This window comes from Pelecanus crispus, chromosome 1 (genome assembly GCF_030463565.1).
Source record: "Pelecanus crispus isolate bPelCri1 chromosome 1, bPelCri1.pri, whole genome shotgun sequence".
NCBI lineage: Eukaryota > Metazoa > Chordata > Aves > Pelecaniformes > Pelecanidae > Pelecanus > Pelecanus crispus.
The window spans coordinates 202,839,196-202,855,459 of NC_134643.1; the positions used below are offsets into that span (position 1 = coordinate 202,839,196).

General features: G+C 36.8%; 1 protein-coding gene across 1 annotated transcript in view; it reads left to right on the top strand.

Annotated features, from left to right (window-relative positions):
* Positions 1-11,831, top strand: part of UBL3 (ubiquitin like 3) — a 93,273-nt gene extending 81,442 nt beyond the window's left edge. The window contains exons 2-5 of the mRNA XM_075720093.1: positions 2,673-2,781; positions 6,487-6,573; positions 11,129-11,206; positions 11,624-11,831. Of these exons, the coding sequence (XP_075576208.1) occupies positions 2,673-2,781; positions 6,487-6,573; positions 11,129-11,206; positions 11,624-11,676 (327 nt within the window). The 3' untranslated portion in view covers positions 11,677-11,831. The remainder of the gene's footprint in view (positions 1-2,672; positions 2,782-6,486; positions 6,574-11,128; positions 11,207-11,623) is intronic.
* Positions 11,832-16,264: the final 4,433 nt, after the last annotated feature.

Here is a 16,264-nt window from a genome sequence, read left to right on the forward strand (position 1 = left end):
GGCCTAGCTGAGAGGAGGGGGAAACCAGCTCAGAGAGAGCTCGTTATTGGAATCGTTATGGTTCAATTGTCAGATTGGTCTTACATTTCCTGATTCATTTAATGACAAAGGTCCACATAAAGGGATCTTGCCGCTAGAATTTGTTGATGACATAAAGTTTGAAAAATGCTCTTAATGTAGAGAGAAAGAAGTGTTACAGAGAAGTTTTGGGGGGATTTCATAGGCCATGGGCCCAGACATGGGGGAGATCTGAAACATCTTTGTGGTGCAGAATACTTCTTTCCACCTACCCTCCTTTCCCAGGGAGAGATGGAGTAATAGGAGTGGGATGAAACTTGGAGCCTTGTGCTTTAGGGCATTACAGCCAAAATGTCAGTTACAAGCTTGGAGGCAGAATAGTTGAAAGGATCAAAGCGCAGAAGGATACGAAGGAACTGAGCAAACAGCGTGGTGCAGTTATGAAGAAGGTATATGTGCTCTTGGGACGCAATCACAGAAGATGTTTCCAGTAGACAGAGGAAATTACTGGTGGTGTTATACAACCAACTGGTGAGACATCGTTTAGTATGCTTCAGACATAGTGATCTGTTTTGAGGAGAAAAGTGAAGAAATTGAAATGTGCAGAGACAGGCTCCTAGGATGAATGGGGAAATGGATATCTCACTATAGAAAGCTTGAAGAGCTTGTCTTGGGTAGTGCTGCTAAAGAAACCATATATGTAAGTGTTGTCTATATGTACACAGGTGGAGACAGCTAAGAGGGGGGAAACTACTTAAACTGAAAGACAATATAAGCAAAACAAGTGGACATAGTCTGGCCATTGCTAAATTTAGCCATAAGATTTTAAATTGTAATTCATTACAGTACTCAGGTTTTTGGAGTAAACAGGAATAGTGGGACTTTGTCTGCCTTTTGTGCTAAATCCTGGTGAGATTTGAAAATAATTCCTTAATCATTCTGGAAATACCAGAGAAAACGGAACTTTAATGTTTATAGCCAGATGTGTTCTGAATTTTATGAATAATTGTCTTTGACTAAACAGCATATCTGTATCTTCTCTCCTTTAAGTTTTTCGCAATGTCTTTGTGTGCAGTGATACTCTTACAGTGGCTGTGGTGCTTTTTCAGAGATGGCTACCACTTCGCTTCTTTCCTGGGCTAATGGCAGAGCTCATATTTTCTGAAGGGCATTAGCAGGGGGACAGGGAGGGGAACCTAGCCCTTTTACGCTAACTCTTTTCATCTTTGCTACATTTTGAAATAGAGCCTGAACTGCTTTTTCGAGGGGTCATTTTCTTCATTGAACTTGAAATGTGCAGGATGATAGAGATTGTAATTTGGAGACCTCCATTAGGTGCTTAAAGATAGGTGGGATGAATCCAAGCCAAAGCATTCAAGAGAGAATAGACAGTCTGTCTGGAGAGCTTCTGAAATAAGTGGTAAGTAGGTAACTGAGGCAGGACTGTCATGTTCAGTGGGTATGATGTGCTGAGATTTTTGACCCTGAAGAAGTCTTGAAAACTTGGGCATCACTGTAAATTTTTCCTTTTGTATTTGATCTAGAAAACAGTTTACTGAATTCCAACAAGGAAAGCTTTGTTGCAACTTAACTTCAAATGAGAGCCACAGTGTGAGAGTGTGATTCGGAAAAAAGTATCCAAGCAGTTAGGATGCTGAAGTCTTGCTGAAAGGTGATGCAATTTAGGCTTGTAGGCCAAAACACAAAAGCAGCTAGACTCCTACTTGCCATGGGCGCTGGTAAAGAGCTAGCTACCCAAACACATTTTGTGACCTTGCTAGCAGTTGCTTGAGGAGCCAAAATTTAATCTCTTTTGCATTGTAAATAATCATGTCATAGTGAGCTCTTTATATTTTAATACTATATGGAAAAGGGATTATATGCAGTAACTTGCAAATAGAAGAGAGGAAAATTATAGCTGAAGATGCTGATTTTTAGGTAAAGGAAATCGATGATAGAAAAACTATGATGTGGTGTTATTACTGTATTGCATGTGGATCTCAACCAGTTTGCTTGTAGTGAAAGACAGTGGTGGAACAAAGTTTTGGGTTCAGAAAACTGGCAGAAGGATTCAAGTTCTGTGGCAGCTGGGATCGAGGAAGGATGCCGTCTGACTCCCTGGTGTTACGTAGGAGATGCAGTGGGTGAGATCAGGGCTGACAAATATCATACTGGAGGGAGTGTACTAGGGCTTTTACTGAGGCTCACAGGCTGTTTGGGTGCAGTTTTTTATATTTTTAGTGCTCTCTGTTCGGCTTAATTTTTCAGGTTTATATTTTTCCTCTTTATTCAAGAAGATACGTTGCCAGTGTGTCTTGGCTGGAATTCTTTTATACTCTGCTGAAAGTTTGGTTTGTTTGGTTGTTTTTTTTTAAAAGGCACAGTTGATTCAGTCACTACCTATCAGAATCTTCTGGTGTTTATCATCAAAAATGCCAGCTGTTAGAATTTAATCTTCCTAGATCATGTGTAAACAAACAAAATTTTATTGACCTCTTTGACCCTATTTTTAACACCATCTTAAACTTTTCTCACATCAGTTTGGATCAATCTTCTTCTAAAACCAATAGCAACTTTTTAGTAACTTTAAAAAAAAAAAAAATTAACTCTTTTCTGAATACTTTCCTAATACTGCTTTTTTTTTTTTTTAACAGATAAATTTGCGCCTCATCTTGGTAAGCGGGAAAACAAAAGAGTTCCTGTTTTCACCAAATGACTCTGCTGCAGATATCGCAAAACATGTGTATGACAACTGGCCGATGGGTGAGTAGCTGTGTGGCTTTGGCTTTTTAACTGGAGAGATAGATAGATAGATAGAAGCTTCCCTGCATTTTCAGACTAAAGTGTCAATAAACTGATCTCTGTTCTCAGTGTTCAAATTAAGTATGTTTATTGTGTATCTGGGCATAGATTTATATAGAAATACAATTGTCTTCATGCCTTCTTTCTTCCTGTTTCTTTGGTTGGGCAGATTTTTAGATGTCTGGACTATTTCCCACTTTATTTCTAAAATTTACTTCCCCAAACTGAAGTAGTTCTTTCCTCCTATCTGTAGACTCTTTTCTTGCTCAATCTCATTAGAGGATCTAGTAAGTGTGAGGAAATGTTGGAGGTATAAAATCTCTTATGTGAGGACAGCTAATATAAAACGTGGCATGTCACAGGAACGCATTAGTGAAATTGAGTCTGATGTACTTCTTCCTTACTGCCCTATCTTGGAAAGGATCCATAATAATGATACTTTTCCAGGAAAAAATCAAATATAAAAGAACATTTTAAGAGACATAAAAAAAGACTGAGGGAAACTGAGACTGTTTGTATGAATATATTTGGTGTTATGCAGGAATACTAGCTTCAGAAAATGGAATTGAAAACTTAAGATGTGTATTCACATATGTACGTGAATAGTTCCACAAAAACAAAGTGCTTCTGTTCTCCCCATATGATTTCATGGGAAAATAGCCAAAACACAGACATAGCGTTCCATACGATGAAAGAAAATGCTTCTTCTGGTACAAGACTTCATTTGGGTTACTGTTTTGATGTTGAAAAAGACTACTATTTATGCAAACGAAAACATTGCAATATCTGTTTCTGTGGTGCCTTTGTTGAAGAGGTATGGTGGATGATAATTCATGCCAAGAAGTTAGTGTTGATAATCCATATTTTAGGCCTTAAACTGGTCTTTGAGGTCAGGAAGAACAGTGTTTCAGGGGACTTGTTTGCTGTTTGTTTTGCTGGGATGCAGCATTATGTATTTAGTAAAATATGCAATGAAGGAGGTGGTCTTTAGTCCTCTGAAGTATTAGATATAGATGTAAAACACATTTACAGTAAGAAATCTGGTTGATGTAGCATCTGTGTAGCTGCTGTACATATTTCAGTGTGTGCCTACAACATAGTTGTCGTGACCAAATGTTCTTTGTGTACTTTTATCTGAATTAGTAAAGGCAGAACTGTTTTTTTTTTTTTCTTACTCAAGTTTATTCCTGAACATGTGGTCTCATGTTTCCAGCCTTGTGAAGAGCTTGAAGGTTGCAGATTCTGGGTTTAGAGCTGAGAAGAAACCCAGACTTTAAAGTCTCTTTTTGAAAGAAAAAGAAAAGTAGAACTGGACACGGAAGCCTCTGTTCAAATACCTGCTGTCCTGAGGGAGTGCTGTAAATCTTGATGAATATTTAATTGCCTGTGCAAAGGAGAATAGTGTTGATTTAAAAGACTGAGGAAAAATCTATTTCATAATAGCGTATAGGTTTTCACAAACATTAGCCCACTGGCTGTTTTCAGACTGAGAGTGCTGCTCTTTGCCACAGGACTGAGAAGTCTTGATGAGGACTAAATTTTCCTTGAAATAGAGATGATATGAAATGATTGGTTTTGCCACCATTTTGACTTGTTATGATCTTGTGGCAAAAAGAAGTCATGACATAATCCTGCCAGCACATGACTGAGGATAAGGCAAACCTCTCCTCCACCCTTTTGGCAACACAGTTGTTAATTAAGGATCTCTTGACTTGTAGTGGAAAATGCCAAATTAGTATTAATGTATATCATCTAGGCAGGTTACCTGTTCTCTTCCCCCCCCCCCCCCCCCCCATTTTCTTCTACATAATATTAACTTTTTTCTTGTACAGCAATTGTCTGCTGAACTTAAAAAAAAAAAAAAAAAAAAGTCATAGGTAAATATTTTCTTCTTGGCTCATTGAGCCATCAGTGGAAATTAAAATTTGAAATCATGTCAGAAAGAAATGTTTCAGACTGCCAGCCAAGAAGCAAAAATTAAAAGGATGGATAAATTGGCAGCTTAACAATGAGCAAATACCTGTGCCAAAATAGTCTGTCTTCTATTGGTTGCTGTTTTACGTCATTACGGCACTGTAAACTGGCTGAACTTCTCTTCTTTACAGGCATAGTATAGTGGAGTTCAGACTGTATGGAGTAAAAAAAAAAAAAAAAAAAAAATTGGTATCTTCAAAAAAAATTGTTTACCCTAGCAGTGTGATAATTCAGATCCTTAAGGTAGCCCACTTCACAGCATAGCAAAAGGGCATGTGCTTGAATTGCAAGACAATTGAATCAGACCCTGGGTGGAAATACTTGAAATTCGAATAGCTTTGGTTGCCTAATTTGATCTAATCTTATAAACCAGGCACATGGCAGCACCCGGGGGTATTGCAGGCTCTGGTGTTGGTACCAGCCCTGCCTCCGCCGTGTTCTGTGCAGCACTGGGGCTGCGATGGCTCCTGCTGCCCGTGTCTCTGCCTGCTTGCTTTTTTGCACCAGATGCCTCTCTGTACACTCTCCGCAGCTGTGGCTTTTGTTTTAAATGCTTCCCCTTCTCTGCTTTTCAGTTCTTCTTCTTTTGTGGTGCCAGTTGCCACTGCCTGTATGTTAATTGTATGTTCCCAGTGAACAGGTTGGTTTCTGTTGCGTGTCGTGATCCCTTGCTGAATATTCATTTTGGTGTATAAATGCTACAAAAGCAGAAAGAGAGAACATTTGTGAACAGCTGTTGCCAGATATCTGGTCAGCTGAGGAACAGAAGACACTGTATTCCCACAGAGCCCGTTTAAATTCAGCATTTCAAGGTTTTATGATATTTGTTCTGAAAGCAAAGTGCAGATTTATTTGTTGTTCACATTGTGACAGGGAACAGTAGAAGAGTAGGAAAAGATCACTTAAGCTTATAAATGATTTATGATGGCTTAAGCATTATTAGCAAATGCACTATAGGAAGATGCATGCTTGCTTTTCCCGAATCACTGTTTGCCACTTAGGACAATCTGTGGATGTTTTTTTGAGAAGTTCCTTAAAATGTATCAGTGTCTGCTCTGTGAGGGCCCTCTGTTCAGGCTCTCCGCAGGGACGGTTCGGGGCTGTGCAGGTCACTGCCCCCTCTGGACATTTATCTGGTTGGATCTGGCCATCATTGAACGCCGCTGAGCAGCCTGCAAGGCGTTTTCAGTGCTGTGATCTGACAGTCCTATTTCAAATGACCCATCACATGCACTTCTGCTGTGTGTGTGGCTGCTTCCCATTCCTGGAGAACAGCTCCAGTTGGACAACTAGCTGGTGAGGAGTGTGGCTTGAGAGTCTTCTGAATGGGAAGAAACTAAGGCAATTTTAGCCAAGTGGATATTAAGCCTCAGGAAGCAACTTACATTTATGAAATATTTTGTGTAGGACTTGTATATATGCTAAATATCTCATGCAATCTGTGAATTTACTTAGTAATATTTATACTTGCAGGCATAAAATTTTGTGTTTCCATGCCCAACGTCAATAATTCTAAGAATAGATTTCAGGAGTGCTGGCTTTGAATTATCTTTCTGTATCTTCAACCTGTGCTCTCTCTTCAGTGTTTCATTCAAGAGAGTCCTGTTCTTAGCTTTACTCCTGAGTAAAGGTGAGAGAAATAAGATGTTTTTATTACAGTGTAACTGTGAAAATTCTCTCCCTTCTTTTCAGATTGGGAAGAAGAACAAGTCAGCAGTCCAAATATCTTGCGGCTTATTTACCAAGGGAGGTTTCTTCATGGCAATGTGACATTAGGAGGTATGAAAATAATTTTCATTATGCATGTTACAGCCAGGCAAAGGGGATATTTATTTGCAGTGCAGTAAATACTACTTTACTGTTCAAGATCACAGTATGGCTTGCTATATACTACTTTTCCTCTGCATAGAGTGAGATTGTATCTTACTGTGTATTTTTCCATCTTGTTACCACTAGTTGTTAAACTTTGGGAGGTACCACCTGCTAAGTCAAGTCTTCTCTTGCATAAAGAAACAGTAACGCTGCTTTTATTTGTTGTCTTTCTAAATGGAATATTTTGTTCCACCTCTCTTACACTCTACTTGCAGGGTAAGCTACTTCATAAATGTCTGAAGTATTTTAAAGTGTTTGGTAAAGTTCATGATATTTGGTTAAATAATACTTTAAATTTTAGTGCAATGAAGGAAGACACCCTATGAATGAGAATGAGGGGAAGCATTCTTGCTGTCCAGTGCTCTCCCAGGGATACAATTGCATAGTTATGCGCAAACAAAAGTAAATGGCTTCACGTCATATGCTAAGGAAATGCAATTCAACTATGCCCCCTTGTGGCAAGTTTTTCCCCACAATTACATATTTTCATGGGTAGCTTTGATGGAGATACAACACAAATTATTAACAATAGTCTTTCCTTTTGTAGATAAAAGTTGCCAGTGTGGATATCAACTGTATCACAGACTAAACAAAACAAGACTCTCTTCTCTGTGCCAGTTTAAAAATAAATTAATACTTTTACTTTCTCTTTCTCTGTATGTTCAGATTGTTCATGCATTCGGTACTTGAGTGCAATACAGGGAGGAGAATATAATACAAAACCACCAATGAAATGTTTTTGAAATTAAGATTTACATTTCTGGATTGCTTATGGTGATCTTTCCATGAAGAAGTGACTGGGATCATGTAGTCATGGATTCACTTTCTACCATTACCAATGTTGTCTAGTGATGTACTTTTACAAAAGATTTACTCTCCATATAAATCAATTATTAATGCTGCTATATGTACAAACAAGATGATTGTCAATTCAGCTGGGAGAACTCTGAAAATTTTATTCATTCCTTAATTTGTATGTTTACCAGGTGCCAATGAGTGCAGCTATTAGCAGTTGGAGTAGGGTTGAAAGACAAATGTGAAGTCTTGGATCATCTCTGCAATTAGAGATGCTAGTCTTACCCTACATTTTCCAGGCAAGGATAGCTAAATGGGTTTTTCTTTGCCATTCATCTCTAGGTGTTGCTCTTGACCACCAGTGCTTGTTCCCTTTAGTGACATTTGTATAAATCCAAAACAACTTTGAATATTGGTTTGATATATTTAATATATTGTTTAACGAGTTAAGCTGAAAAATAATAGCTGCATGCATTTGACTCTTGCATTAACTCAGGTCTATGGATTTTGAACATTTACTTGGGTTCAGGGCATTTTAGTTCATTCTTAATCATTCATGCATTGCAATTTAATCATCATGATTTTACCCTAAGGATCTTACACGTATATTAGTGTTTTTCAAAGATCTTTTTGTTGTGTATTGTTTTAAGAAAAAGAATCCCTAAAACATTGGCTTACTTCAGTACTAATGAAGTTATCTGCAGTTAGATTATACAGCTGAAAGGGGAACAGCAATTCACGAAGCAGCCTGAAAAGACTGTTACTTCAGTTTGTGGTGTTCATTACATGTAACCCTAAGTGAACTAGTTATCTTGAAAAAGTGGAGGGGGGAGGGAATTTCTTGCTAAATACAGTATTTAGTTTCTTATGCTGTTATAATACAGTTCCATTAAGCTTTTCTATCTGCAGCTCTCTATAACTGAGTTATAGCACTTAGTGTTTTATTTGCTTTAGGTGATTAGGAAATATTGACTGGAATTTGGACCTACTGTGTACTGAAAGTCACTTTATCAACTAGTGAAACAAAAGTTTCCAAGGAGACAGTTTGGTGTTTTCTTTTTTAACAGGAGTCCATTTTTTCCACATTTAAAAATGGCCCTGTAGTGTTCTAGTTGTAATCTTGCATGTCTACATAGTGTCTTATGAATTTGAGGCTCCTTTAAACTAAGAAGCATCAAAAAATGACAAATTGATAGGAAAAGCTGGCTTTTGAGTGGAAAACTTTATTTTAAAGAAACTGTGTCTTTTGCCAGCTTCTCTGAATGGGCTGTCACTACAAGAACAGTAGAGCTAATGGCATTGGAAGTGGTAAAGAAAAATAGACCCCTCTGTAAAGACTCGCTGTGCCCTCTTGCCTGCGGTGCTTGAGCCACACTGTTTTGTTGTGTCCTGCCTGTGCAAAGGGTTGGGGAGTTAGCTAGCAAGGCAGAGTCTGTTGTTCAGCTTCCAACAGGAAATTTCATCCTTTAGCTAAATATTTGGTCTGCAGTTTGCATTTGGAATAATATTAATTAGAGAGGTAATACGTAATTGAGAGTTTTCTGTTTCTTGTTAGATAACGGTAATCAGCAATGTTTTACTTGCTTATTTATTGGGGAGGGGGGAATGGAAGCCAACCCACCCTGTGCCATACACATACCAAAAGAGGGGGTGAAAAGTAAATTCTGACAACAGAAAATCTGGAATAAAAGTGGAATTAAACAGATGGGAAAGGAATTAAATAAAAGTTCAGTTTAAGTGAGAGAAAGGGGTGAGAGAAGGAAGACAGGAGCAAGAAAGGATTACAGAGCATAGGTCAGGGTGCTCCAGTTCTGTCATGGTGGTCCAAGCAAGAAGCTAGAAACTGCTAATAAGAACTTGTGTGAACTATGCAAACTACTAGCTGAAATTAGTTAATTGAAGTATTAGCATACTTTTACTTGATTACTGTAAATAATTAATCTCCACAGCTCACTAATCAAGTCTCCTCAAGTGTCTTGATGTTATGAAAGATGTCCCTAATGTGATTAGTTTGTAATATTTTGCTCTTTCTGTAATGGCTTCTTAGGAGTTTGTCATGAAGACAATCCTTTTCCATTGAGTTTAACAGGCTGGTAATACGCTTTTTGCAGATTTTTCAGTTGTATCACAGAATCAAGTACCCAAATATTTCATCCTTACCAGACTTTAAGCTATCAATAGCTTCTAGTTGCAGGCACAGGTAGTGCTTCAAGTAAACTAAGCAACTTTCAGATCTGACTTTCTATAGAGATGGCTTTTCCCAAAGTACAGCTATTTCAAAGAAGCTTGTGGAGCTGTATATCCCTCCCTATGGTTACACCTGTGTTTTAATCATAACTTGCATTTTTTCAAACAAATACATAGGCAATGAACATGATTAATAGCAGTGTTGTAGCTAGGCTTGTATTGAATCATGTAGTAACCAACTACTAGGTTTGTTTATTTTTCTAATTACTGAATTTTGAATCTATGCTGTAGTGATTAAAATAGAGAAGGGCATTTTTCTCTTCAGTTACCTTCAGGTTTATTGGACATTCATTATTCATTTATTCACTTAAAATGCCTTGGTGCGCTGTATGTGAAAATAGAAGATGTAAATTGAATTTGAGAGGACAGATTCTACTCGGGTCAGAACGATTTGTGTATTTAGGGTTAAATTCTTGTTACATTTATCGCTGACTTTTTTCCCCTCTATATGGGGGGGGGACACGACAAAACTTAGCATCTTTACCTTACATTTCTCAGAAAAATAATCAAGAAAGATGCTTAATGTTAGGAGTTGGAGAGAGGAAACAAAACTAAAGTTATGTAAAGAACTTGTAAAAATACCACCCCATCCCCACCCCCCATAATAATTGGAAGAAGTCAAAGTTCAGAATATTGAATCTGGCAAGGAGAATCTGCTAAACATGATGAGCAACAGAGAATCCTTTCATTTCAAGGAGACTAGAAGTTTTGATGGATATTATACTATAGCGCTAAAACCATAAGTACAGCACTGTGTTAGTATACTTAAATCAGAATGTGAAAATCATCATTTTAGTTTCAGAAACAAGCAGAATGAATTGTGGAAAGCTCCAATTTTGTTATTTTGTGGTACTAAAGCTCACAAAGGCAGCATTATGAGAACTATCTTATCTGAGAATGCTTTAAATTTGATATTTTTCACATGCAGTTGACATTTGATTAGTATTAAAAGGCTAGATGCAGACATTTCATATTTCAGGAAATCTGTATCGTGGATCAAAGCATGTTTTAGGAAAATCTGTTTTGCACTAGTGGCTCAGTGTTTTGATGTCTCGGGATTAACAATTTAGTGGCTGAATTAGCCACTTTTTTGCATCTTTGTCAATAAAGGGTGCTTAGCAGCTGAGTCTTGACATGAATGCCCACTTCTTCCTTTACTCAAAAGAGGAAGGCTAAGTTTCCTAACAGGAATATCGTGTCTCTAAGAACACAATGTTTTAAGTGATTATTATCAGGTCCTAAGACCCTGATCTACAAAACTTTAGCCAGGAACGCCTTTATAAATCTATTTAGTAGTTCAAACCTAACAGTATAAACTTTTGAACAGGTGCTGATCCAATTATAGTTAGTTTCAATTGGGTGTTTTGAAGAAAGACAACTGCTGTAATGTATTAATAAATCTCCCTTTCTCCTTTTGCAGCATTAAAACTTCCTTTTGGGAAAACAACAGTGATGCATTTGGTGGCTAGAGAGACATTGCCAGAGCCAAACTCTCAAGGTACGCTGTGCACTAGACTTATTTCTTACTTAAGTACATGGCAAAGCAGTCAGATCTCTTACAGGCTCTTTGAATGTTTCATAGTAGAGAAAAGTCAAGTCCATGTCAAGTCTTTTGTGAAGCAAGTAATGAAATACTTTTGTACGTGTTGTTTATAGAAAACTAAGAAATTAACTTTCTGGTTTAGCATCTTTGTAGAATGCAGAAATGTACTCAAATATTAAAAGCTTTTGGGTTTATTCTTAAAAACTACTCCTGATTTATTTTTCAGTTATGTATGCATGTCTATCTATAATAATAAATAATTTTTTTACTAAAAATAATAAAAAGCATACTTGTATCAAGCATACTCACACACAAAACAACATGATTGCTTTAGAAATGGCATGTAAGCAAAACTTTCTTCTTGCTCCACAGGTCAAAGGAACCGTGAAAAAACTGGAGAAAGCAATTGCTGTGTAATCCTGTAAACCCTGTTAGCTTTACCTGCTAAGTGTGATGTAATATAGTCTTTGTCTTTCATGCTGCTGGAATAGAAGAGGCCCTACCTTGCTTCAAACACCTGTAGGAAGAGCCTGTCTGTAAATCCATGGAACTGAAATATTACACGAACACTGTCTCGTTAGTCTTTTTTTTTTTTTTAAAAAAAGAGAAAGTTCTATGAACACTTTCATTGTTTTGTTTTTTTTAAATTCCTGCTTTTTGTTTTTTGAATAATCTTACAGTACATCAGTTCTTGAAAGAATTCAATTTTCAGAAAAGTTAATGTGTTTTTTTCCATGGCAGGAATCATTTTGCTACCACAAAAATCTCCATTAACCGGATCTAACCAGGCAAGCTTTCTAGATGCAATTTGCACTAAATATGGTTGACCGTGTATTTCTCATCAACAATCTCTAACAATATTTGAGACACCTAGTAATAACCTACAATGTATAATGCACACTGGAAAATAGTATATCTATAATTAAAACAAATCTCACTTATGGCCAAATCAAAGGAAAAACTGTTAAGTCAATTCTACCTAAGTCAACCTTGGTGGCCGAACTGGCACAGAATACTAACTAAACCAAGTCTAACTATATATATATTTTCACTGCAACAAACAAAAAAAAACTATGTGCCTGTAATTTAAAAGCACTCTGTAGAGGGCTGATGAAACTGATTTTTTCGTTACTGCGTGCACTCTGATCTCCTATGTTAGTTGAGTGCTTATTCAGACAGCACAAACAAGTGCAGAGAGTGCATTTCCTAGCCTTAATATGGGAGGGGTAATTTCCTGTAGTTCATAGGCTTTTATTATTGTGCATAAATGTTAGAAAACATCATTTACTAATCAATTTTATGTATTTGAATATTGGCAATTGGTGTTTTTGAGTCATTTTCTCATCTGTACCTTAGTGTCCAGTGTCATGCTTACTCATTAGAGACTTCAAAAGAATTATTAAAGTTTAAAAAGCAAAAAGAAAAACCTCTGCCATAGTACTAGTTTTGTTTCTTTACGTAATCTGCATTTGGTATTAGTGCTTGCAATTGTATTAAAATCCGAAGCTGATTTTTGAAGGCATACATAATTAAAAAGGATGCCATTCTTTTATTTCATATCAATAATTTAAATGTTGATATGCTAAAGAAATTTGCACAGCACTAAAGCATGAGCTAGTTTCATCTAAACCTGTAAAAAAATAAAAATAAATAAAAATAAAAAAAATATAAAAGATTTTATATTTTTTCACTGGGGAGGAATTCTTCCTGGGTGAAATTACAAATATGTGTAGAATATATTTAATAAAAATCTTATAAAATACATAACTATAGAAGTTAAATATAGATTGGCGTGTAGTATAATAGAACAATATTCCATATAAATAGCTTTAGCCTTTAAAAAAAAAAATGAGTCACAGGTTGACATTGTGTTCTGTACTTAAGTGTCCACAACTCTTACAGATGTTCTGTGTAATCGTTTTTTCGAATGATTGGCATCATTCAAATGTAATCAGGTTATTTTATTCATTGTTACTGCTTTGATGAAATGCTTTATATGCAGTAGATTTACAAAAATATTGTTCATACTGATCAGAATTAAATTTGTATAGAGCAGAGTTTTAAAACAAATTGTAAATAGCACTAAACATTTTCTTTCTGCAACCTGTACTGATAGACTCTTCTGTAAACTAAATAAAAGAATATTGTAGTGCATTTTGGTGGTGTTTTAAGGGTTGTAATTGAGTCTGTAACTACTTTTAATAATACTTCTTAGTCTGGAAACTAAGTAAAGACTCTATTTATTTATTTTAACGAAGGGGGGGTGCAAAACCTGCTGGAAAATGCTAATGGGATTTATCACTTCAGTTTGGCTTCTTTTCATGTCAAAAGAAGTGGCCTAGAGAGGTTTTTTTCTGTCTGAGAAGAATGCGAGCATGGACAGTTGCAGTTGCAAATGTACAGCCGTGTCACACCCTGGTGTACCTCGCAGAAGTTACGTGCTCATACTGTAAGTTTTTGTAGTCTTCACCTGTAGCAAAGAGCATACACATACCTCTGAAGGTGTTGGGAACTCCGATGACAGCATTATTATATGCTCGTTGCCTAAATCAGTCTTGGGGGGAGGGCAGGATTTCTGTGTACTCTGCAGTGTAGTTGCTAAATAAGTGACTGTAGGACACAAACCTTCTTATTTTTTTAAAAAACGTTTGCTAAACATCAGCTTGAGAAAGTTACTAGGAGCATGTTATCATCTTTAACTATAAAATGAAACTTCCCTTTTCCAAAATGCTGACCACCAAAGTAACACAGGCTCAGACGGGAAATGGCTATGACAATACAAGAAAAAGAAACGGGCTGAGGCAGGACATGTTTTGTTAGTTAAACAAGTCTTTCAGATGCATTGATTTTGAAAAATGGATGTTTGAAATGTAATATTGGTTTGAAAAAGTAGCTAGGTACTTAATACAGTATAAATACATGAAAATCCAGAAGCTTCCAGTTAAAATATTTGGCAAGCCTGAATATCAAAGTATGTGGAGTTCCCTTTTGTTGAGATGAATAAGATGCATATATGTGCATGTCCAAGCAAATCCTTAAATGCCGCTTGGCATTTACAGTGTGAGCTTGCCAAAACAACTCCTGCAGAAAGCGGGTAGAACCATTGCCTTAATTTTCCTGCAAATTGTCAGGAGTTCTGCCCATTGAAGAGCAATCCTGTTGTGGTGTGGTGCTGGTGGAAAACTGTGGGGGAGAATTGCTAAAAGATTTGTGCTTTTTTCCTTGGATACTTTGTATTGTGGATGGTATATTTGCCAAAACAAAAGTGGTAGCTCTTAATCCCAGATTCCTCAGCCTTGCTGAAGTTCACGCATATGCTTCTCTTCTATGTTGATCGGAGTCAAGAAGATACTTGCATCCCATAAAGATTAAAGCTAAGTCTTTGCAGGGTCAGGCAGGACGGTCTGATAGTATGTTGAAGAGTTTGACATTTGATTTTCACTGTTAGATAGAAATGACATTTTCCCTGTGGGTGAGTTAATAGATGTCATGAAGGAAGGGAAGGAGAGGATGAATTGGAGCCCTTCATATTCTGAAATATCACGAAGGGACTGCATCTGTCTCCCATACCATTGTGTATGTTATCAATCATAAAGTAAGATTCACACATGTGAGGAATAATATCTGGTAGGAACAAAAGTACTCTGTAACTTTTGTTTTCTTAAATGATAGCAAAAATATGATTGTTGAAACAGTCTTGGGGATTAGCTCAGATGCTGGAGTAAGAAAGTATGGCTGCTGTAATGTTAAAGACTTTGCTAAGGTGCTGCGTCGATATTAATGCAGTGGTGATTTCTGCAGCCTGCTTTCCGTAGTACACTGCATTTACAACAGGAAGAACAGTGATTTAATTTAGAAAAGAAATATACGGTGCTCTGAAAAAGCTTCCTTCCTCTCTTAGAGGTAAGAAGGAAGGCAGCCGTTTCTGGGCTGGCCAAAAGTCGGGATTTGCTGCTGCTGCTCTTTGGGGAAGTAAAGCTTGTGTATTTTGTGGTTCTGTGTGTGCTCTGGTAAGATTCATTATACAAATCTTACTTCAAGAAGCAAATAGGAACATCTAAAACTCTTACTAACTTTATGCTAATTAAACAGGTAAGCTTAAGCAGATTTTGGGTTATATGTGCTGTCCGAATTGACCATTGATGGCAGTTGCAACATCGAAACCAGTGGGACTTCTGTGCTTAAATCAGAGGAAATGCCAAGATCTGTTAAGATTCTTAAAGGAGAGTTCCTACCCTCTTTATTTCTTCTGAAGTACTTGGATTCTTCCGAGATACACTATCTTGGCCATAACTGGTCATTATCAAGCTTATTTTCAGAGCACAGTAAAAGGCCTTTGTTGTTATTCAAGAGGCTGACAGTAATATATGGTTCATGATAATAGTTGTTAAAAATCCTCATAAGGTAGTAGCATCTTGTCCTTCTCTGCCACGTGTACATACCTGTGAAGAGGTTTACAATGTAATAGCTAATTTGCTTACCAATTTATTATACTAGACTGTAAAATTGCAAAAACCTCTTTATGCTCTTTGTTTTTCCAATAGTTGTGATTGACTTATGTTTTTTTTTTTTTAATGGTAAAGGGGTTTTTTTAATTAATCTGCAAGAGGAATGACCAATGAAATAGAAAATGGTGAAGGTTATTGAAGTCAAGCTCATGAAAATAAGGAAAATTTAGTGGTACCTTATCAAGCTCATGGAATGGATCACAGTAATAAATGAAGTTCAATTTGGAATGTAAAGGATGGCATAGTTAGAGAAAGCGAAGTACTCGCGTAACTCTGAGTTTTAAAATTAGCTGGATCAGTCCGGGACTGAGTTCTGAGCATCGTGGGCAAACACTTTGTATTGCAGGTTCCTTAGAGTTTGGAAAATGATAACAAAAATAATGAGACAGCAGAAACATTATAGAGAGATTGAAGAGAATGAGAAATTAAAATAGCTACAGTTATGACTAACACAGAAAATGGATGGAGAACTTCAATTTCTGTCTTGTAGCTTTGTTGGCCCAGT